Source organism: Symphodus melops, assembly GCF_947650265.1.
Source record: "Symphodus melops genome assembly, chromosome: 19".
Lineage (NCBI taxonomy): Eukaryota > Metazoa > Chordata > Actinopteri > Labriformes > Labridae > Symphodus > Symphodus melops.
The window spans coordinates 4,542,101-4,565,644 of NC_136709.1; the positions used below are offsets into that span (position 1 = coordinate 4,542,101).

The following is a 23,544-nucleotide window of genomic DNA, read 5'->3' on the forward strand; positions in this document are numbered from 1 at the left end:
GAGAGGGAGAGGGAGAGGGAGAGGGAGAGGGAGAGAGAGGGAGAGGGAGAGGGAGAGAAGGGGGGAGTATTGCTGGCATTTCTCCCCCTCCTGCCCCAACACTATGACCCCTTGATTCCCACTTAAGGAGCTAGTCTGTATAGCAAATGGACTGTCAAGATAGAGAGATAGTTCTTCTATGTTTCAAAGATATATTGGCCTCCTCATATAAGAGAGAAATAAAGCCAAATGGGCTCCAACTCAAATGGCCTCCCACTGAAACTATTTGATTTGCACATAACCGGGTGAGTGTGCGACTAATCCAATCCAATTTCCGGACGCACAGAGTCTCGGTGATTCATTGAAAAAAAAAATCCACCAGAGACAAACTGTGAAGCGGTGCTGCTGTTGTTGCTGGCATTTTAGATTTTAATAAATATACAAGCAGTATTACGACTGCGCTGAGGGCGCTTCAGACGCGTCCGGAACGGCGGAAGCTCCAGCGCTGACAGCTGAAGGGTTTTTCGCAGGGGAGTCGTATTCGGAGTAAACGACTTGTGTTGACGTCAAATGGATGTGTGAATGACTTTACCGCATGTGCTGGCATGACAAAAGCGAGACCGGAGCTGCCAGCTAACCAATTCATTGCAAAAAAATCCTCAGCAAACAATTAACCTGCGAGACTGCCGCAGGGCTTTCCAATTAGCCCCGACTGTAAGATATGATTGTATTTTAAACTTTAATTGATGCTCGGCTGCTCAAAAGTCGTTGTGCATTCATGATTTAGTTGTGAGGAGGACAGAGAGGCTGCTGCTTCCCACTGCTGACAGAGAGACCACTTGTACCGCCGTCACAACTGTGCCAAGAGACAGGGAGTCTTTGAAAGCCACCGGAGCGGACCCGACCGGCATATCAATCAGCGTCCCAGAGTGCGGCTCGCTGCGTTCGCACCGGCGTGGAAGGCATTGTCTTTAACGGCTTGTGCGTGAGAGTAGGTCCGTGTGTGCGTAAATGATGAGCAGAGAGGGGGAAATGGCACTTTTTTCGTGAGCTGCAACAGTCAGCGGCAAACAAATGTAAACCCCAGTTTGCCTCGTCTTGCCACGGATGCGCACCGGCGAAGAGGCGCAGGACCCGCAGGATCATCGATTCGCACTTTGAGATCTTGCGCTGCATATGTGACAAGAGCGGAGGGGAAGCGCGGAACACTTGGATTAAAGGGTGCATCTTCCCAAACGAAAGACTAAAACTATTTCACCATGAACACCAGGATCTTGTATTTGGTTGTTTGTTCTGCGGCATTTTTCACTGGGCTGCAGTGCGCCTCGCCAAGGACCACAACGGGGATGGATCTCCCCCTAGCCGGCTTCAGCAACATCAGCAACAGTGGCGGTAGCAGCGGGGAAACGGGGGGCAAAAGAGACTTGAACCAAACCATAAACTCCAGGCTTAAGAGGAAAACACTGGCTGTAGATTTTGCGGTCCCCTCTCTTCTGCGCTATTACCTAGCGGAGTTCATAAAGAGACCCCTGAACGGAGACTGCCAGACTTTTAGCGGATGTTATATGGTGCGCGCAAACTTGAAAATGCATTGCATACCCTTGCAGAAAACCATAGCTACTTATGTGGACCCCAAGTTTGGTACGGACTCTGCACTGAGGAATGCGTCTGCTGATGGACAGCTCCCCTTCTTCCATAAGCGGCCGCTGTCCAAAGTTCTGAAACTGGGTTTAACGAAAGCAAGTAGGAAATCCAACCAAGTTGTGGTGGAAATAGGGGAGGATATAGTGAGGACGGGATGCGGGGGGCTGTCTGTGTACGAGGAGGCCCCGGTGCTAACGCTGGAAATGGACCTCACAACTATTCTGGAGTGGTGGTTAGGTGCAGAGGGAGGGCGGCTCAGGGTCCGGCTCATGCCCGAGAAAAAAGCGCAGGTGCCCGGGATAGAGGATCGTTACACCGCGGCTATACGCGCTGCAGACCCCCGCCTCTTCCTTCAAATATCCTCTCGGGGTGAGTTCCTCTCCTTCTCTCCCTCCTTCCTTCCTTGTGGATCTGTCTCACTTCTCCACATGTTGTTCTTCCACACCCCAAAACGCGCTCACACTCCTGGACTCATCAGGCATTCAAGCTCGTCCGTCACGCTTGTGATTTGATATCTGCTGTGATTACATTTTCATGTTGAATCCAGTATGTCTAAACATGCGGGCTGCGTGTTCACAGGCTGGTTTTAATGGGACGTGTGCTGCTAAAGAAAAGTCAGCACATGCAGAAAGGCTGGTATTTTCAACAGGAAAATAATGACTGGTGTTTGCTTGTGTGCGCGCTTGTGTGCAACACTGGGGATTTATGCATTTCAATCTGTCTGCTGTGATCCAGCGGACTCACCAGACTCCTATACTTCATTATTTATGCTCACAGCAGCGCTAAGAGACGAACTGCATGTTGATTTAATTCCCAAACGCTTTGATTACTTCCAGTATGGGATCCATGCTCAGTACATGCAGCAACTTAAGGTTCCTATCGTTAACAGTTCTGAGAAGTTAATTATTATTTCATTCGGAGTGAAAAGGAGGCCCTAATGTCAGATTAGAACATGCCTTGATGTTGCATGGAGCCTATACGTAGGAACAGGGGTACCCTTTCCTCCGTCGGTTTCTCCTTAGGGATGCCTTCCTAATGCCCTGAGACACAAGGTTGGAGATTTAAGAGACCGAGTTTTATTTTGATTGGATGCATATTAAGCCGTTATCTTCAAGAAAGCTTTAGCACTCAATACTCAAGGGCCCTTCCCTCAGTCTTTTTGAGCATTGGCACAATCAGTATAATTGCTTAATCACTTTGATGAGAGGCTCGCCCAGAAAAAAAAAGCAATGGAAACTATCAAACATGAGTAAAGCAGAGGACCTCTAGGCAGTAAGCTGTTGGAGTAAAGGGAGCAATCCTGTTTGTGTGTGTGTGTGTGTGTGTGTGTGTGTGTGTGTGTGTGTGAGCAGAGAATAAATGTGCAACCACATACAGCAAATACATACATGTTTTGCTTACTGCATTTTGCATTGATTTATCCTAAATACCATGGCATATGCAGTATTTAGATTATGTGCATCTACTCTAACTGCAAAGTTAAAGTGTTTTGAACATGTGAAACTGTAAAGCAGATGTGTGGACCTCCCCTCCAGCTCCCAACAGGCACTCCAACAACACAGCTGGTTGTGTTTGCAGGTGGGAGGCCAGCAGGGGATGATGTAATGTGGCTGTTTCTTAGGGCACCCTCATCTCATCACAGCCATCGAGGCGCTCTGAAGTAAATTATTGAACCATAAAGCGACAACAGTGAAGCTGCTCAGTGGCTCACAGATCAAACTGGTCGCAGGCCATACTGGGTCGCTTCCAGCTGCGAGTGTGCATGAATGTGTGAATGGACAAACAGTGTTTGGGCTTGGCAGACCTGCTTTTGAAAAAAGTTTGGAATTACAAAGGACTTTACTTGGGTTGATACTGAAACACATGCAGCTCTAAAATCTCAACTAACTTTCTGTTTTACATCAGTGTTCATCTGACAAAATGTAACCTTTAAAGTAAGATACACCTATCCATGCCTTCCTTCTGCTACCTTTCTCTGTCTTCTTATTCTTGTGATTTTCTTGACTCTGAGTGTTTTATCCCAACACAGCAAAAGGTTTCTAACAAGCTTTTGGGTTGTTTTTAAATGAAAAAGTATTCTCACTGAAATGAGGTGCTCATGTTTTGCATGGACATAAATTGTAAAGCTCAGGAGGATGCAGAATAATGATGTTGTCCCTCTGACAAGGTTATCCGACTGTGAAACATCTATTTTTGTCAGTCAGGAATATCGTTGTAAAAGACTTGTGTTTTTATTTGAGTGGCTTGTTGGTGCCTGTATGGCTTTGCAGTTTTTCTGTAGCTGGGATTTTACACTGCAGCAATGACTTCCAAAAATGGAATACAGATTTTTCAGACATTTTGGTGAAGTGGCCGAAGAGATTCATGTTGACAGATTAGGCAAAGACACCATTTTTGATGAAACTTAACAAAAAGCTGAGAAATAAAGGCTTACGTAGCTAACTTAATTGAAAACTGATTAAAACTGGTGGCTGATATGTCAACTGCATACCCGATCATCTGGGTAATCACAAACACCCTGAGCCCTGGCCAGAATGAAAAGATGAACCGAGTGAATGAGAATGACTTGCGTCATGTTAGTTACAGTAGACCTTTATGATTATTTAAGCACATGATAAAAGATGCAGCCAAAAGTACATAGCACTTTAATTCATAATGAGTCAGTTGTATTTTAGTAGCCCAGGTAATCTGTTGATGTACTATGGCAGCCAGCTCACTAACATCCCACTTTGATAGCAACAAGGGTAATGGTGTGCAAGAAGGCTTTGGTTAGCTAGCGATCTGTACAGTAGCAATGGTGTATTGATCAGGCATTGGTTGCATTGGTCACAGCAGCTTATAAGGTAAACTGCAAGCCAGTGAATTAGTCAATTCAGGACGAATTAGCTATTGTTTCCCACTTCAGACCACTACCAAGTAATTCCCAAGTAGAAATGAGCATATGAACGTAAGCCTATAAAAGTCCCTCTGTGAATTTAAGGGCAATGTTGACCACATAGTCATTTATAGTTTGATTGCACCAGCCTGGCAGCACCAAATAAAACTGCTTTTGCCTTGTTTTGGACAGTTGTTGTAGTTGGTACAGTTAATTTGTTGATGACTTAGTGCATTATCAGTAGTATCACCAGTACCTGCAAACTTAAGAAAACTAGCACTCAGGAAGGCGCAAACATCCGATCCTTTGAATTTTCCCAGCACTCTGTCGTTGGGTTTTTTATTTGGCAATCGAGAACATTTAGGAAAGCCTAATTTGGGAAATCATGTTTCAATCCATTGGCAGTAGATAGTGATAAATACATAATGTGTCATTTACTATGTGTACTAATAGATTCTTATCGGTGGGGAAATGCAAAGTAAGCAGCTCCCATTTGAATTAACAGGCTGTCATCCATTGTTTATGACAACCATGATCATTTCCCAGATTTTATTTCCCCACCATTTGTTATCCTCGCATAACCCACAAATTGATCTTGTCTTTAATCATCATCATCAAGGAAGCCTGCTGCTCAGAGGAGCACGGAGAGACTTCCTGGAGGAAGTTTCAGCAGGAAAATAATAAGGGACATCCATTCTTTTGAAATCTGTGATGTAGGGTAGCATTGAAATCACATCACCATAGAGAGTTTTTATTGAACTACAGCAAAAAAAAGTACAGATAACAGCATGATTTGTGCAACTCTACAGAAAAACTCTGTGATATGAACATTCGTTTTGTGCATTACTCATTCATTGTATCTATCATATTTGTTTGTGTCAAAAAGTCTGGATTAAAGCTTGCCACATCTTGGGAAATAGACTTTTTCAAATAGGGAGAAGTGTTCTCACTGAAAACACAATACCAAACCTTGTATTATTTCTCATAATATATTTTTGTGCTGTTGATGTTTTGTGAATCTTGTCTGTGTGACTAGCACTGTCATCTCACACAAAACATCACCATGAAGGTCAGCTGAATTCGGCAATGAGAGCTGCATCACTCACTCATGTTGTAAAACGAGAATAGTAGAGAGCATTATCGCAATCAGTCAAGTAATTGTTTTATTGTGTTAATCTTCTGATAATCTCGACCTGCAGAAGGAGCTTTCTCAGTTGCCATGGTGATGACTCAGGTATCACAAAAATTATAAACGGTGTGTTAGCATGTGATATACATTTCACACAGTTTCCCATGGTAAATGCCATCATCCTGCCTAGCAGGATTTTTCCACTCAGCAGGGAGATATCAAAAGTATGTGTGTTTGTATTTTGTCGAGCCAAATTCTTGTGTTTGTCTATAGTTTTAGCATTTATTCATGAATGCTGGTAATTTTGATCCTTGGTTTTACACTTATGTTCTGGACATTGTTTTTAAATGAACAATACCATTTTTTTTGCTTTACACTGCCTTGTGTTTGAATTGAGCTATTGTGCTGTCAGTATTTTTCAGCTGTGTTGCCTTGCACATTGTTTGTTTGATGTATTTTTTTATTCATTTAATTGGTTGCAATATGAAAATAATTACGTTTTGGGCCCAAATAGCCTTTTCTTGAAATACTTCTGAAAAAAGTTGCATCTTCTCATGTTTGGCATCTAGACTTGTACACACTAATTCACACTCACAACAATAGATGTCACTCGCAGCTAATGTCAAAGGGAGACGCAGTAATCAGTCGTAACTAAATGGCACAAAAGTAGGAGTTAGGGTTTGAGTTCACTGACAACTGAGGCAGAGTAAAGATGTCAATTTTAAGGGATGGTTATCAAGGCAGTAAAAGCTATTGCACAATTCTAAAGCAGCCAAGACAGAATATTGTGTTACGGAACGTAATGTCTGAAACTTACTTTGCCAAAAAGACATTCTTACAAAATGTTGGCAGTCAGAGAAAATCTAACAGTGGTCCTCCAAGCAGCCACTTCTAAGAGACAGAGTGAGTCTTTTAAAAAAGAACATCCCCCCTCTCTCAGAATACAAAGTGGCTATTGTGTTTTCAGCACTGTCATTAACTTAAAGAAGTAACACCTGTATATTTTGATATGCCAACACCTGTCACTGTACACAAGAAAGGTGAGAAATCAGTGACTGTGGAGTCTACTTTAAATGCTAAACTGATTCATTAAATTTTACGATTTGTGAAAACATTTTTTTTTTTTTACTTTATTGTATTTCTCAAAAACTACAAATCTTGTAAACATCAATGTTGATGTGTTTGTTTTCTCATTATATTAAAATATTCTTTCCATATAAAACAAGATATGGTCTTCACACAAGTCTAAATGTAGTCTTTCAAACAGGGGTACAGAGCTGTTTTGTATTTGGACCAATACCCTAACATGTTCAAAACAGTTACTTGAGCTGTTACAACTGAGAGTCCAAGTGCTTCATGGGTAACTTTAGACGGTGGTCACTTCAGATTCCATTCATCTCAACTTGTTTTCTCTTTTGAAAAACCTGTAAGTTGTTAATGAAAGCAGACACATGTAGGTTGTTTGTTCAAGTAAAACGAAAATATGTGAGAAACATTCTGAGTAAACATTTGAAAACTACAAAATACCACAATGATGGTGATTCTGTAGCTGCGTGTGTTGTCAGTTTCTGTAAATGTTTCTTTCAAGTCAGGGACCTAAAAATCCAGCTTTTGCCTCCTTTCAGTGCTCAAAATGCTCAAAAAGAAAGAAAGTGACAGTAGCCATGAGGTGCGCAGAGGTTTAAAATCCCTGCAGGTGGACTCCAATCACTCTGTAAGCCTCGCACTGTATGCTCGCCTCTCCCTGCAGGATTATTTTGTTGTGTGTTTGCCGAGTCGCAGTTATTATCATAAGCGGTTATTACATTATGCGTTTCTAAAAGGCTAGACTGTGTTTACACACTGTTTATGCACAGGCACACCTCGCCCTAAACAAATCACAAACACGCCAACACACGCACACATACCTGTTGTCGCTGCTTTCTTTTTCCTTCCAGTAACACATCCTCGTACCCATGTGGTGCCCTCCCTTCTCCATATGAAATGACTCAACTCAAGGCTCCAGTGTGTATTGTTCTCGCTCTATCAGCTTTCTCCACCCTTGATTGCCCGTTGTTTGGCATTTTTCTGTGTAATGTGCGTTCTACACTTGCTTTTCAGCCCCAGGTAAGTTGTAGGCTATTAGCATGAAATAAATACTAGACATGGCAGCAGGAATAATTTGACGATCAGGCAAACATGCCTACGGGAATCAAAGCATTAAACTCTGCACAGTGCATTCATACTTACTCGCCCTATGGGGGAGATCATTAATGAGGAATGCTAGTATGAGTTATGGAGTAGGAGAAGGGGAAAACAGTGGTGGGGAGGTGCGATAAACAGTTGACCTCTACTTTATTAACCTCTGCTATGTTCACCAAACGGTGCCATAAATAGGTTGCAAGAGAATCATTTAATGATCTCAGCTTTGGAAGCAAGAGAAAGTAGGGACCCCCGCTTCATTACCCTGTTCATACCTGCTGCTGAGCTCTTTCAGATGCTCATGTTTCTTTGCACGCCATTAGTAAAAGAATTCTTCATAAACATGCTGAACAGGATGCGATTGAAGTACACGACTGCTATCATCATGCTATAAAGGGGGACTGTGTGTCGCAGGCTTCACTCCCCATGTTTTCCCCTCAGATCTGCCCTAAATGCAAACACACACCCTCATGATTTTTATTTTCTTCTATTGAGCATCCCCAGTCTGCCATCTTCTTTAAGAGGCTTAAAAGCAAAATCCTTGTGTGCGGATGTTTTGGCTGTTGGCAAATATCGCAATTTCTTCTGAGTCAGAAATAAAGTCAACAGTAAATTTATAAAGTTAGATTACATGCTGGGTACTTGTTTACCCCACATTGCTCGTGGTTCTTTTGAAAGAGGTTTCTCCTAGAAAGATGAATGCACTTTTAATTTTCAACGTCCCCGAATACTTTTCCCTTTTCATCTGAAAAAGATGCTGAGCCTCGAGAGACGAAATTTTTTAGTGATGGTCTGAATAAGGGAGGATCGGCGTGTGTGTTGTTTGCAAATTACAGCAGAAAATTTTACTTTATTGCTTTTTGTATCCCTTTTTAATAGAATGTTTTATTGATAGTTCATACAATATGATTATCCAGCATAAATTTCAATTAACTTGAGCTTGTATTGACTTAATAGTATAGTAATAGTAGTTTGTGCAGGGCAAGCAAAAAAGCATAAAAGAAATTAACTTAGGTTTAGTTTTAAATTGGTCATCACAGACTTGTTTGTTTTCTAACAGCAACACAAGTGTGCATCAAACTTTTAACCAACTGTTTTTTTTTTTTTGCATCAATTATGGATGTAATTGGTTGAAAATTAAGCAGGACAATAACATCTGATCACAAGTGGTCTCTAAATGTTGACTGAGAAATTAATGTTAATGCCAGGTGTTATCAGCTGTTCAAGAGGAGGTCACTTGTTGTCAGAGTACATTGTGTAAACAGTGCTTTAGTCAGTCTGTTGCATCACAGGGCACAACAGCATGCGGCCTGTATGCATGAATGTATAAGCGTGACTGGTTGTCAGTGTGTGACAAGTTGGCCCAAGAAAAGCCTTTTTGTAAACAATGGACCTGACCTTGTACATGCATAAGAGGTGCATTTGCAACACGTTGCCACATGTTGGCCTTTAGAAGGATAGCTGGACTAATTTGGAGTTGATGTAAGGTGTTGATGGTGTTGTATGTTTATAACTACAGCTTAGAAATCTGTTCATTTTATTTTAAGAACTGACGCACTGTTTGGAGTCAAAGCGGAATAATCTTGAAAACATTCATTAAAATATACAAACTGCAGAAATATTTAAACATGAGGTACTTAAAGCAAAGGTTTAAAAAACTTGAAATATTATCGTCGAGAAAAAGCAATGTCTTAACCAGAAAATCTTTGGAATAATTGCATCCATTTTTGTATTTGTTGTGTGTCCGCGTGATGGCATGAGGATTTTTCTTCTTTAAATGTATGGATGGATAATCCCACAAGGGATGTGCTGTATTGATGAATCTGATCAAATATTGCATTCTTGTGGTGACGTTGTTTCTCTAAGATGCCATATCTTCCTCCATGATGGAAAAGTTTCCCATTTGTGTGGAGTAGTTGGAGGGAAATCATTCCAAAATGCAGTCAAGCAGCGGGGTGAACATGGCCAAGTGTGTTAAACACGTTGAGCCCAAATACAGCTTGATGACAGAGTGCGCCTGCTGACCTTTGATTTATTTCATCCAGGTGGGAAGCGCAGAGCCACAGGAAAAGTACCATGAACTTGCAAGTGAGTGCGTGGACTCTTGCCAATCAATGTGACTCCTGACATTTAAAGCTTGTATCAATCAGCTGCTAATGGGAGAATCAATAACAAGTCAGAACGACATGCCACTTTATTATTTATGCATTTCTATGATCAATTCACTCAAGGAGTCAGTAGCGTGTCATCGTGCCCCAGCGGGCCCATGAGGCCGCGCCTAGCTGATCGATTCTGCAAGTTGAACTGAGCATGATCAAGTGCACGTGTCACAATGTTAACTGCTATAAAGGAAACAGCAAGGACTTTAAAAGGGGAAAAAAAGCTGCTTTGCAGCAGCTGCTCTCCAGTGTTTGTCAGTGATGAGTTGATTCATTCTGCTTATAATTTGAAAAGTGACATATTCACAGCTTCTCCAATGTAAATACCTTGAAGCTTGCTGGCATTTATGCTGCATGAATGTCAGTGCGGTTTGACTGAGCTAACTTAGTCACTAAATGGTTCATAGGACTTCAAGTAGGGAGTAAACGCAGTGTCCCCCCCCCAAAAAAAACCAAACAAAAACATATATATAAATATACAGAAATACTAATTGTTAATTAAAATAAAAACTATGGATTTGGATTTGTGTATATTTCTATTCTTCAAAATGTACTTTTTTCAAACTTGCTTATTTTATTTGAACAAAGGGTTCTCTCGGTGTACTAAACATATCAGATTAGCATAGAAGCTAGCCAGCTGGCCCGTTAGTAGAGTACTGATGAGTTGCTAAATTATGTTATATAAGATACATAACGTTAGTGTATCAGTAGCCATTAGCACACCTACCCTTCACAGTAAACAGTATGATACTTGTACAATTAAATTGTAAAATGACAAATGGACTGTATAAAGCTAAACATATTAGGGGCTCTCATTGAGTGTTTTTTTTTTAAACGGTTGAATGGCAAAGGGCTACTTGTAAATGCTGCACATTTTCTTCTACAAAGGGAGCACTAATGCACATTCCCACATTTCATTTAGTAAACATAACAATGATTTTTAGTCAACATAATGCTGCTGGATAAATACAAAAACTGTGATTGGGTTTGTGTGGCATGTTTAATTAAAAAGGGCCTGTTCCACAAGTCTAAACGTGGTATTCATATATGTACAGGGCATGTCTAACACATACAATATTAACACATGAGACCAATAAACACATATTAGCAACTTGCTCTCTTAAATATACTATACACTACTATACTACTATACTGTACTATACTATACAAATATATTTTTCTCACATTGAGCTCTTAAAGATAAAAGACTACAGTTTATTTTTCTTATTTTCCAATACTTCCAACGTTTGTGTATTCGATGAAATGATCTTAATTCAGTTAGAATTTTTCTTTTTATTTATTTCCTTTTTCTTTTTCCAAAATATATTTGAATAAGTTATTTGTATTATTTCTAGGTTTTTTTTCTTTTACAACTTTTAAATGCTACTTCTTTAGCATCATTGACATATTGCAAACATAGCACAGTGCTCTGACATCTGGAGTGAAAAAAAAAAAAAAAATGTCAGTGACACCTTGTCCAGTGTGGATGGTTGAAAATGAAGCCCTTTTTAACGAGACTCCCCCCTGAACATCCTCAAAATTCTTCACGACAGTCAAATCCAACAGGTTTGCCGTCTGTGTAATGAGATGGCAGATTTTTTTTTTAACCTGCAGGAAGGAAGGAAATCATTTATGTCTGCCTGAGCAGGGGATATGTACGACCTGAGTATCGACCTGTCACATGAGTTGAATGAAACCCAGGAGTTTGAGGAGAGAAACTGTTGCCCGTGAACTGTTCCTACTTTTTTTTCTGGCCATATTAACAAAAATGTTTAAACATTTATCATCTTCCCAAATTGATATACACCGTGACAATGAAAACAGCTGCTAATGTCTGCTAGTATATTTACAACTCTCAGGGAAGTTACAGCCTGTGTCACTGTTTTGTAAATCAGCTGGACTCAAGGTGACTTTGGCCGTGATTTCCCTTTTTACTTGTTAGCCTGATGTTGTAGTTATTTATGCCACTTGCTTGTTCTCTAAAAAAAAGAAGAAAAAAAAATCTGCCTGTTTGATTAATGGTGATGCTTATATGAGGCCTGGGTGCAGGAGTTTGGCTCAGAGCAAGGTGGGGATAGGGAAGTGTACTATACTATACTGGAGCTGAATGTGTAGCTCACACCCTCAGATGATCCACTTCCATAATGAGATAAATAAATAATGTGGATGAATAAGTTGTCTTATACTTGTCTGGAAGTTGCACACTGTGCAATGAGTGGATACCTACCTTTTGTATATTTGCCGACTGAAATGTCACAGACCCAAATGAGTTTCTTTCTACCTTTGTAAGCAAACCGTGCCTTGTTATTTTCAGGAAAGTTACCAGGTGTAGTTGCTCCTACGTAAGACCACATATTGATATACCTGTAATAAAGTATTGTCTGATTACAACTAAGAAGGAGGAATAAATACACACTGTAACAGTCAGAACATTTTAATTAAACCATGTTTCTTCTAAGAGTCTCCATTGTAGGCAACACTTCTCACCCAATTAGTAAACCTGCAGGATGGGAATATTTAATTTATTTTCTAACAATCTGGGGGCAGAGATAAAACTTTGACCCAGTATTAATCACTCTAACAGGAACATCAGAAGGGCTGAGGAAACTACAGATAGCAACTCTTAACAACTCTTCCTATCCTCTAAACTTCTCACGAACTAAAAGAAAAACCTCTGAAACTTTGAAAGTAAGTTATTTGCTTTTGTGGTGCTTGACTAATGTATGATTTATGATGATGTCATGTTAAGATGCATGCAGAAATGTGTCATGTCATCAGTTCCTATTGCTCATCATAAACAAACTAACCAGTGCCAGATGGTCAGTAGAAGGGCTATAGGCTGCCACCCGCCCACTCCTCAGATGGAGCATGACAGACTTTCAATTAATAAGATTTCCTAAAATTTGTTTTCAGTAATTTCTTTCCATACATGTCAAAATTTAAAAGGGAAAACTCAATTTCACATAGTTATTGAGTAAGATATATAAATAAAAAAAGAATAAAAATGTAGATTTAAAACGTTCTACTTATAAAGTTACTGAATGGTTGTGTGTTTCCGATATTTGGTGCAAGATCACTCCTATGTTATAAATTACATATGTGGATTTGCTCTTCTGCAATACAAGAGATATCTTCAATGGGCCAGAAAAAATGTAAGCAGCAGAGGACACATCCCATGAACTGCGACATAAAGAGCCAGTAATGAATAATCATGTTTGTATCTGACTGGTTAAATAAAAGCAAAGCTTTTAGAGAGGCTGGATAAAATCATGGGTCTTAAACTTAACCTACGCATGTGTTTGAGGTGTCTATGAAACACACAATTCCTCAAATGATTGTCTATTTTAGTGTGAATTAAAAAACACAGTATTTCTGCTGTCACATTTAGTTTGCAGTACATTCCAAAATCAGAACAAGCTGTTTGGTGTGTGCAGAAAATGCATGTATAGGCCTACTAGATTAGCCAGAATTGTTATGTATGGCACAAAAGCATACTGGTCATACTAAACCGTCCCATCATACATTGTGGCTTTTAGAATAACCAATGGCTGAGCACGCAATGGAGTCAGCCAACAACAAGCATCATACATTGAACGTAACTATGTTGAAATTATTTTTAGTCATGAACAGATGTTGTTTAATTCTCAACTATGTGGCCTCTTGTTGAGTTTGTCGCTCACAGCATCGGGCAGGTTAGAATTCAGTATGCAGTATACTATGTGAGTAGTGGGCAGTACCTGAGTATTTGGTTACAGACACAGCCAGAGTCAGATTCTCTTGATAATTTTTTCTGAAAATGTTTTTATTTTTCATAAAAAGAAAGTGCACCTTTTAAACTTTGGGTTTAAAGATGACAGAGACTCTAAAGAATGTGAACATTTGATTATTATTCCTTGTGAAATATCAGAAGATTTGAAAACTCTTAATTTCCAATCGGAAGGCTGAATTAACTCAAATCCTCTTCACAATAACATCTAAAATTTGCTTAGACTTCTGATAAGGTGGAGTTGGGTGTTTCTGTTTCTGTTTTGTTGCTCATTCTGAAGTCCTTGATGTGAGGATTATTCCTTCTGTCAATAATTGATTAGTATTCCTCTTTATAGATGTTCTGTACTGTAAGGTTTAGTTCTTTGATGTGTTTTTGTTTGTTTTAAAACAGAAAGAGAATAATTTTATATCCTGGACCATGTAAGGAAGCTACAATTCTCCACTATATAAATATTTGAAGCCAACCACAGCTCTCCTGGATATTATGTCTTTATCCTAAATTTGGTTCAAAAACATAATTTGTAAATGCAATTATTGCAAGTATTCCTACTCCATTCTGATTAGGCTCAAAGTCACAATCTGAACTGCTTAAAAAATGTTTTAAACTAATCACCATGTTTGGCTTAATGGTATGGTTGTGTTTCCTTCAGAGACTGAATACATAAATATCAGGGCAGAAAATAAATTTTGGTTCACTGTTATGTGTGGCAACTTTCAGATTTAAATTACTCTATGTATCTATTTTGGATATGTTCCAGCAGAGAAAAAATTAAATACACATACATTTGCATAACTTCATCATACAGCGTAAAGACAAATCTAAAAGCAGCAGCACCATCTGCACAGATTGTGTCTTCTCTCACTCTATTCCTTTCAGTAAAAAGAGGAAAATAATGAAGGAGGGTGATTGTGAGCGCTGAATGGACTTCAAACAATATTCTCGCTTTAGGTCTCAAATCAACTTGTCATCTAGCTTTCTATTGGGGTTTAAATAAGAATGGCATCAGGCTTAGCGACTGTCGGAAATAAATAAATGGGGATATGAGAAGGTTTGGACGTATTGAGGTTGAACTTAAGCATCATTTCATACACAGAACATTTCTCTTGTCTGGTCATTTCTGAATAGAATAACGCTCTTTCTGTAAAATGTTTATTCTAAGACTCAACCAGATTAGTAGCCATGTATTAAGAAAATGTTTATGCGGGTGCTTCATGGAGACCCTCAGTTTATACAGCTCCTGTCTCTTTAATTACGAGGATTACATTAAGCATGGTCTTTTTACCTGCTATTCTGTTATGTTAACAGACAAAGAGTGAGGTCCTTTATCTGCATTTTATAAAGTGTCTTGAGATAACACTTGTTATGAATTGACGCTATAAAAATAAAGATTTATTGATTATTGATTGATTGATTTAATTCAGACAGAGGAAAAGGAAATGATCTTCTCATATAGGAAATAACAAAGGTATGGAAAAACAGTGTTTCATCACAGGTATTAGCATGCGTCTGAGCTGACTTTGCTGACTATGAGTCAATGTGAGGAATCTTCCATTGTGCATATAATGGTCAGAATAATCATATAAAGCTGGACATCCATGGGCCCAGGTGTTCATCAAAGTTTAGTTCCATAAAGAATGATTATGATAGAGATTTTTTTTCTACCCATATGATGGAGCCTTTTTTTCCAGAATATTTTGGATCATCCAAATTACTTTTTTTTTTAATTCATCTTGAAAAGATGGCTAAATCTGTATCGTCATTTCTCAAAAAGGGACTTTCACTCCATACTTTCTCCATAGGGAGCCCCAAAAACCCCAAAACATAGGTCCATACTGCTACCCCAAAGTTTACAAAATATTTTTTTTATGTCAAGTCTTTGCTGAAATTTCCAATGCAGACACAATTCTCTATTTATTACAACTGTAATGTGTACCTTATCTACAAAATTACTGTAGCAAAAAGTGTGGAGATGAAAAAAGGTTTTGTAAAATGTGTGAAAGTGTTGCAGCGTTTTATTACATTTGGATCATGGAGTATAGTCTGAATCCAACCTTCTGCAGGGATTTGGACAAGCTTTACTTTGTGACTCAAAGTTATCCCTCAACAGTTTTTAACAACAGAAACCAAAGGTTTTAACCAGATTAAAAAAAACAAGATTGCATCACTGGAACTATATGAAAGACTCAAAAATGTGCAGAAACTTTATTTTTGAAAGTTTATTGAAGTATTAATGTAGGTTTTTTCAGGAATATTGCATTTTTTTAAAAAGATTTATTTTTGATTGCTTTTTTACCTTTATTATCGAGGGAGGAAAGTGGACAGAGGTGGAAATCAGGGAGAGAGAGTGGAGAGAGACATGCAGGAAAGGAGCCACAGGCCAGACGTGAACATATCAGGACTACAGCCTCGATGCATAGGGACGCGCGCACCAGCACCCCAGAAATATTGAATTTGACACTTGGTGGTGCATCAAGAGTGAGTTATGTCAGAAGGGAGGTTCACTACTGTCAATGCTAAATTTGCATATTTCAAACCACTGCTGTGTTTTCAAATGTGTCAGTTCTTTGGGGCCCCAAGCAGTTGCCTTGATTACCTGTTGAGAAGCAACACCCCTGTCTCTTGTCCTGAGAGAAGTAGAAAGACACTATCTGCCCATGAAAAGCTTTTAAATACAATGCATCATTGCATATTTTTCTGAGATAGTGACCATTAGTACATGTTTTACAATGCATTTGTGGGATACAATAATTGCATTAAAGGACATCATGCTTACTTACAATTCCAACAAAACTACAAAGTGGTGTATTTTCTGTGATGTGCATTTAGTCAGTAGTTTGTACATTTTGGACACAGCCATATTGTGCAAATATGGACAATGGAACGTATCAGAAGAAACCCTGCAGAAGCCCTGCCTTTGAAAACTCACACCCTGGGCACAGAGGTGGGGCTTGTTGCTCTAACGAGACACAAAGGATAGGTCAGTTATCCAGCCAATAAGATCTCACCATGCTGCTGTCCAGCCAAATAATTAGTAAAGTTAAATAGATAGATTCTCACAGCTTGGTACCGGAAACTACACTTCCTGGCTAGCTTTCCCTCAATTTATAATAAGAACAGCTTTTATTAATGTTGCATGAACAACGAAGGAGTCTATTGTTGGTCCTAAAATGAGACTTAAAAGCTTATTTAAATTATGCTTACTGATGGAAAGATGGCAGCAAAAAGAAAAAGAAGGAAATGTAAAACGTATGTAAAAAGACAGAATGAAGGAAGAATTTTCAGCCAAATGTAGCACACATGTTGTCTTTCCAGTACTGAGTAATCCTATGATAGATTCACAAACTTAAGCCAAGTCACATTTCTGCTAAAAGAAACAGTCACTGTGAAAATAACCACTGAGCAGGAATTGCCAGACAGGAGCCCAGCATTTGAAGAGATGTGCCAAACATTCACCTGGACTTAAAAAGACATTAACAGATGTGGCACAGTCTCCATACACACAAAGCCGAGCTGCCTTTGAGGAGCAGCCCGAGTGCTCTCAGGCCACATTCCCGGCTCCCTTTATGATCTGTAATGGGATTGTTGAGGTGCGCCAGCTGCATCCTCATCACAGGACAAAACCCACTTAATGGGATATGATTCAACATGAAAGGGCGAGGAAGAGCAGTTTCTCACTGAATTGCTTATCCCTCGAAACCTCCTTACCCTCACATTCCTCCTACTTTTATTCACTTTTCCAAAGGAGGCTGGCATGTCTTTTCTGCCCTGTATCCCACTCACCATTCACATGGCTTGGACTGGTTGTCTGTATATCAGAGAGTGTGTGTGTGTGTGTGTGTGTGTGTGTGTGTGTGTGTGTGTGTGTGTGTGTGTGTGTGTGTGTGTGTGTGTGTGTGTGTGTGTGTGTGTGTGTGTGTGTGTGTGTGTGTGTGTGTGTGTGTGTGTGTGTGTGTGTGTGTGTGTTTGTTGAGAAGCAGATGCATAGACGAAGATGAAGAGGCAAAACATCAGTGCTATGAGAGAAGCCGTTTGTGGCTTATCGGAGCCCGAGCACCATCATGCTCAGTGGTCTTGACCCACTAAAGGGATGGAAGTGCAACTTGCTCAGCTGCTGGGATCACTGGAAGTGAATACTGATCTGTGCCACCGCTGTTTTGAACTCACCAATGCCCTGAGACGGCTTACCTTCTCAGCTGGAGCAGAGAGAAGTACACTGAGAAGTTTGATAAAGTGTGAACTTGGACTGTTTTTTTTCCTCTGCATGTCTGGGATAGTTACAAAACTTTCTGCTACCAGTTGATGATAACAGGAATTTACTCATATAGGTCAGCCAAAACTGATGATGGTTATGTAAGTTTTAAAAAAAAAAGTGATGGATACAGCTACAAAAAAACCCCCGTCATGTTTTTTGATATACTGATTCAAGTGCTGGGGACTGAAGTCTAATCCTGTGTTGCATTGACAAGGAATACGGCCTCTGCACATGGGACTAAACTCTACCTAGTGAGCCAAGACAGCACCCCACAACAAAGTGTTGTTCCTAGTTTTAAAAAATAACTACATGAGTGTCATAAAGAATAAATGGTTGTCATGAACATTTAGTATTTAAAAAAAGCCCCCTTCTTTAGACCTTGGCCTTGTCCTTTAAATATTCACAGCCTAAATTGGCACTAACAGGTTACCATTCAAAGGCGGAATACTTATGTCCCTGTTACACCTCACGTGTCGCATGTAACGCATGGAGATGAGATGCTGGGACAAAGTCGTTATATCCCTCCTGCGCCACTGGAAGTAGTGACAGAGGCGTAATGGGGAAAAGTGTAATGTTGGAGCCAGCCAATCAGAACAGCCCTGTGTGTGTGCGTGTGTGCGTGCGTGCGTGCGTACGTGCATGGCTGAGTGTGTTGTGTGCTCACACACCGTGTCCTCCATGCTCCCTTCGCTGTCCCACAATGCTGTCACACACAGGGCATTGACACACTGGGACACTTTGTTGGTGCACTCTTCAACTACAAAAGTGTAATGATGGCAGAACTTTGTTACAGCGCTGTTGAACTACACTCTGTAAGCAGCAAATGACTTTACAAAAACAGGCCTTGAATACCAACTAAGACAGCCGCTGCTAGATGGACTGCAATGGCTGTGATGTCGGCCTTGTTGGCAACATCTTCGACACAAAGATGGTCCATTTATGTTGCTTCTTATTACCACTGGTAACAATCACTTTATGCTTGGCTTTCTATACTCAAACAACAGTCGCTCCATCAACAAATTCTTCTCTCCATCTCTGACTCATACTTCAACCTATGTTCTTGCAAAAAGTTCACCTCTGACAAGATGTAAGAGCGAAAAATCTTTTTGAGTAAGACTTCTGTTCAAGGATTGAATTCCAGAACAAAAAAGATCTTTCTGATGCTGATCCCTTACATAACACTTAAAAAACAATCAGAGCCTGTCATTGGCACAAACAAGCACTTTTGTATTGCCCTACTTTGATCACACATAGTTAAGGCTCACCTCCTGCTTTGCGGGGTTTGGATAAGGTTATCTGTAAAGCAGATGAAGATTATATATGAAATAGGGCCAATGTTTAAAATGCTAGGATTACTTTTGACAGATGGACTGCTTTACAAGAGGGTGAAGATGTGGGTGTGCACTTCATTGGGAAGGTCTAACAAAAGACTGTGAAGTTGCATAATGTGTATTGTAGGTTTCAGGTTTATCTTTGGAGCGTTAAGTACAAAAAGGCAGGACATTTGAGCCTCTCCTGCATAGATTTTTTCCACATTCTTTTATCATATTTGTCCTCGTTTGGCAGATCACTTTCACAACTTCAAGGACATATTCCTCTCTTTAAAGTCTATCTGGCCATTACAGCAAGTGTATGTTTGGATTCTTATCGGTCACTATATTTATCTATATATTCCTTCAATAGGGATCAACCTCCTTAACCTTTACTATGACTCTACTGAATAAATAGTCTTGTTTAACTAAAAAAAATGTTGTTCATAACACAATGGCTTATCATTCAATTGCAATTTAGCAAAGAGTTCGGGCCTTTGTGTGTCTCTGCAGGAAGAACTCTTTAGGGCCATTAAATAAAATCAAAACAATTATAGAAATCGATCACTCTTCAAACGCATGCAGACAAGAATCAAGTCTTTAATTTCTTGTTTTTATCAAGAAGTTGTTTTTAAAAATAATTATAGTCATTTAAGTTTCTCAAAGGAATGCTTTTTTTCATCTTTTGGGAATATATGATTTTACAACATATATAGGTGTTAGTTTGGTGTTATTTTTCTCTGCTTTTATCATCCTCTACACCGCTCTACCTTGCCACCTTCAGTCATGCAGCCTCTGACTCATTTGTTCCCGTGGAACATTCAAGGACCTTTGACAGGGTTGTTTTAATCAACTTTTCTTCCCCCTTTGCCTTGTACACACAGCAGCTTGTCAGAGAGCTTTTGTTACCTGAGGGACCCTGACCTTCAGCTGTACTGTTTTCATGTATCCTGCATTCATGAGCGGTATTAGCAGATACAGTATAACCTTCTTTCACAAATTGTAGGATTGGAATCATTATAAACTTTGTACTTATATAATCTGATCTGAGAAACTGATCACTGATGCTGAATGTTGCAGTGTTTTCTCTTTCTTTGAGTGAGAGAGAGTGAATGGCTGTGGCTTTTATATCCTTCTCTGTTGTCTTCAGATATTAGCAGTTCAGTTGTGTTTGTATGTGCACAAACTTGGCAATGTTTGCAGATATGTTTGCAGATGTGTGTGCGTGTGAGTGTGTGTGTGTGTGTGTGTGTGTGTGTGTGTGGACATGAATGTGCATGTGGCAGAGGAGCTTTGTGCATGGGTTTGTTTGTTTGTGTGTGTGTTCAGTCATGTGCGCATGTCCGCTGGGGAGCACTGGGGTGCTTTCAGGCAACACGCAGCCTCCTCCCTTCTCTGGCTCATCCTGCTAGAACAGTGAGCTGGAGCCAGCAGCGAGCAGCCACATCAGCAATGCAACATGGAGGGGGGGGAAAAAAGGATCAGCACCTCTGATTTTTTCGCTCAGTGCCAGCTGGACGACATCGTGTTGACCTTGCCATGCTTGCAGAGTCCATGAAATCAAGACCCCACTCTGGCCTCAGTACCCTTAACTCCAACTCACAGATTTTCATGCAAAACACACACACACACACACCTTTCCTCCACGTGCTACTACTCCAGCCTGACCTTGGTGGTTGTTCTTGTGATGCTTAGTAGAATATGAACATGGGGTCGTGCGAAGCAAAGCAGTGCTGCCGGCAAATAAGGTAGCGAGGGGAATGGGTCACACACAGGGTGGTGCTGCTGCCGATTGCACTGCAGACTTTTGCTTATTAAAAATGTGAAGGTTTTGCTGACCTGCAAATACAGTGGAGACAAAACCCGTTTCTTGCTTTGGGGGAATTTGCCATGATGCAAGAAACCTCTAAAGCCGGACACTACTGAGGCTTTACAACTGCAGAGACTCCTCAGCAAAGCTCATCAGCAAGGTGCCACAGTCAATCATTGACTCAGCTGGCAGTGGTTTGTCAGTCTAATTATGTCCACAACATCCCTTCTGCTGTTGTCCTTTGCTTGTGTGCATCTCTAAATTCGACACAAACAAGGTGTGATTGGTCAGATACAGAGGTAGGTAGATTATGCAGACTAAGTAGCCACTTGGAGCCAGTTAGGTGACTTGTTATACATAAGCAAATACTACATTAATGGGTCAGGTATTTCAAATCGGCTCCACTTATTTCTTTGGCTGTCCTCTAAAGAAGACTGTCAGAATGCTAATGCCAAATGCATCATGAAGTGATAACAGATACTGGTGGTGAGTGGGTGTCAGGGTTAGTGAATGGGCCAATATGTAATCTCACTGTGGTGACACAAGCACTTTGAGAAACATATGATTCAATCTTTCATTCTCCCCCGTCGCTCCAAAGAAAAGCTTGACTCAACTGTCATGTACTCGGGATATACGCTTCAAGTTTCCACCGGGCAGAGCTGCTGACTGACAAGTATGAGAGGGGCCTTATCTGTCACCTTACAGGCATTTCATTATAAAAATGCTTGGCTCCTGCACTATCAAAGAAAATATGGTGAATGCAGCTACCTTGGGGCTGGCTGTGGAGAAAAGAAATCAGCTTTAGGGCAGATTAAGTAAAGGTTACAAAGTGAACTTGGACACAATCTTCTTTTGTTTGTTCTTTATCATTCTGAATTGCCGATCTTGTAACCATAATGCGACATGAATCAAGCTCCAATGTATCACGAAGGAATAAAATGGGACATAAGAGATTTGGCTTCATACAAAGGCACCGGTTTAGTACTCAACTCCTCTTCCTCTCTTTGTCAATATACCACAGGGCATTGTTAAAAGACACGAGTGACTGGGTCTATCTTTTCACTGCAATGACAAGCCATGTAAAGGACGAGCTCCAGTGACTTAGCCTTGAAACTGATGGCATGGCTCTATGTAGTGTGACGCTTTTGACATAGTCCCAGAACGGTACTCAATGTGGTCAGGGCACCAGGTCGTTTACAAAAGGCCTGGTACGGTAGACAGACCTGCAAGAGCTAATGATCCAGACGGAGAAATGTGTGTGTATGTTTTTCATCTGCAAGAAGAGCTTCTTGACTCGTGGTATCTCGCAATGTAGTCTAACTCCTTAACTTTTCCTTTTGCCCCAGACACTTTATTCACAGATGAAGAGCAATCCTCATTTACAGTAGCTATGCCAGATTTACTCCAGAGTGCTCATTAATGAGTCTCAAAGAGCAAACATATTTGCAGCTAAAAAGAGTTGTAATGATGATGAAAAATAGTTCACATTTCTGTGTAGCACCATGAGACGTGTTTGTGCATTCTGGTCTTTGGGAGAGCTCATCGTTTCAAATATCAGACATATTCAAGATGGAGGGTCTGGAAGTATCGTCTCAGAACATGGATGATTCATTTTAATGTAAATTGCTAACGTTTTATATTGTAGTATGAGATGCAATTAACACTACTGCCAACGTGTGACAGCACTCCAACCACAATTTACTGGTCCTCCAATTTGAACTCTTCAAAACAATTTGGGGCACATATATATATATATATATTACCTGGTAAAATGAATGGCGAATAAAAATAGAAACACACTACTTTCCTTTGCTGTTAGTGTTTATGATAAATAAGCTCATCATAACCTGGCTTCAAGACCACTTTTAAAGGACTAGTTTTTGGAGGAAATATGAAGAGAGTTTCTGGGCATGAATCTATTACATAACCCTTTTATGTCTCAAGTTGTAATTCAAACAGTTCTCAAAGGGTGAAGCTGCTCCCTCCTCTCTATACAGCCGATGCTCACTGGGATATCCATGTCACAGACACAGAAGCTTCAGTGTTTAGCCAGCTCTGAATCGTTCTAAAAACCTTTCTGGGATCTAACCTGTCTCCATTTTTCAAAAGGATTTCCTGTATTTTTCCTAATTTGACCAGGTTTTTGGTCATGGAGTCTATCAGAGGAATGCTGAGGCTTTTTAGGTTTGCTTGCCTGCTTTCATCACGGAAAGACCTGTGGATTTAATGTTTGACTGGCAAACTGAGTAGCATCCAAAATGGCCGTATGGGCGTGCCTTAAAATCACCTTCCTTGTCTAGTCAAAAGAAAAACAGACAATTCAGGAGAAACATACTGGTTGTTGCGTTGATGTCAGAGAAGTCAGCACTTTGACGTAACATGTTTCCTGATTGTCTGATGATATAAAGTAGTTAGGTCATTTTATGATTTAATTCA

General features: G+C 40.1%; 1 protein-coding gene across 1 annotated transcript in view; it reads left to right on the plus strand.

Moving 5' to 3' along the window:
• Window positions 1-345: 345 nt before the first annotated feature.
• The window catches only part of LOC306840405 (ALK tyrosine kinase receptor-like), a 345,354-nt gene continuing 322,155 nt past the window's right edge, over window positions 346-23,544 (plus strand). The window contains 1 exon segment of the mRNA XM_079369664.1: window positions 346-1,992. Within this exon segment, the coding sequence (XP_079225790.1) occupies window positions 1,239-1,992 (754 nt within the window). The 5' untranslated portion in view covers window positions 346-1,238.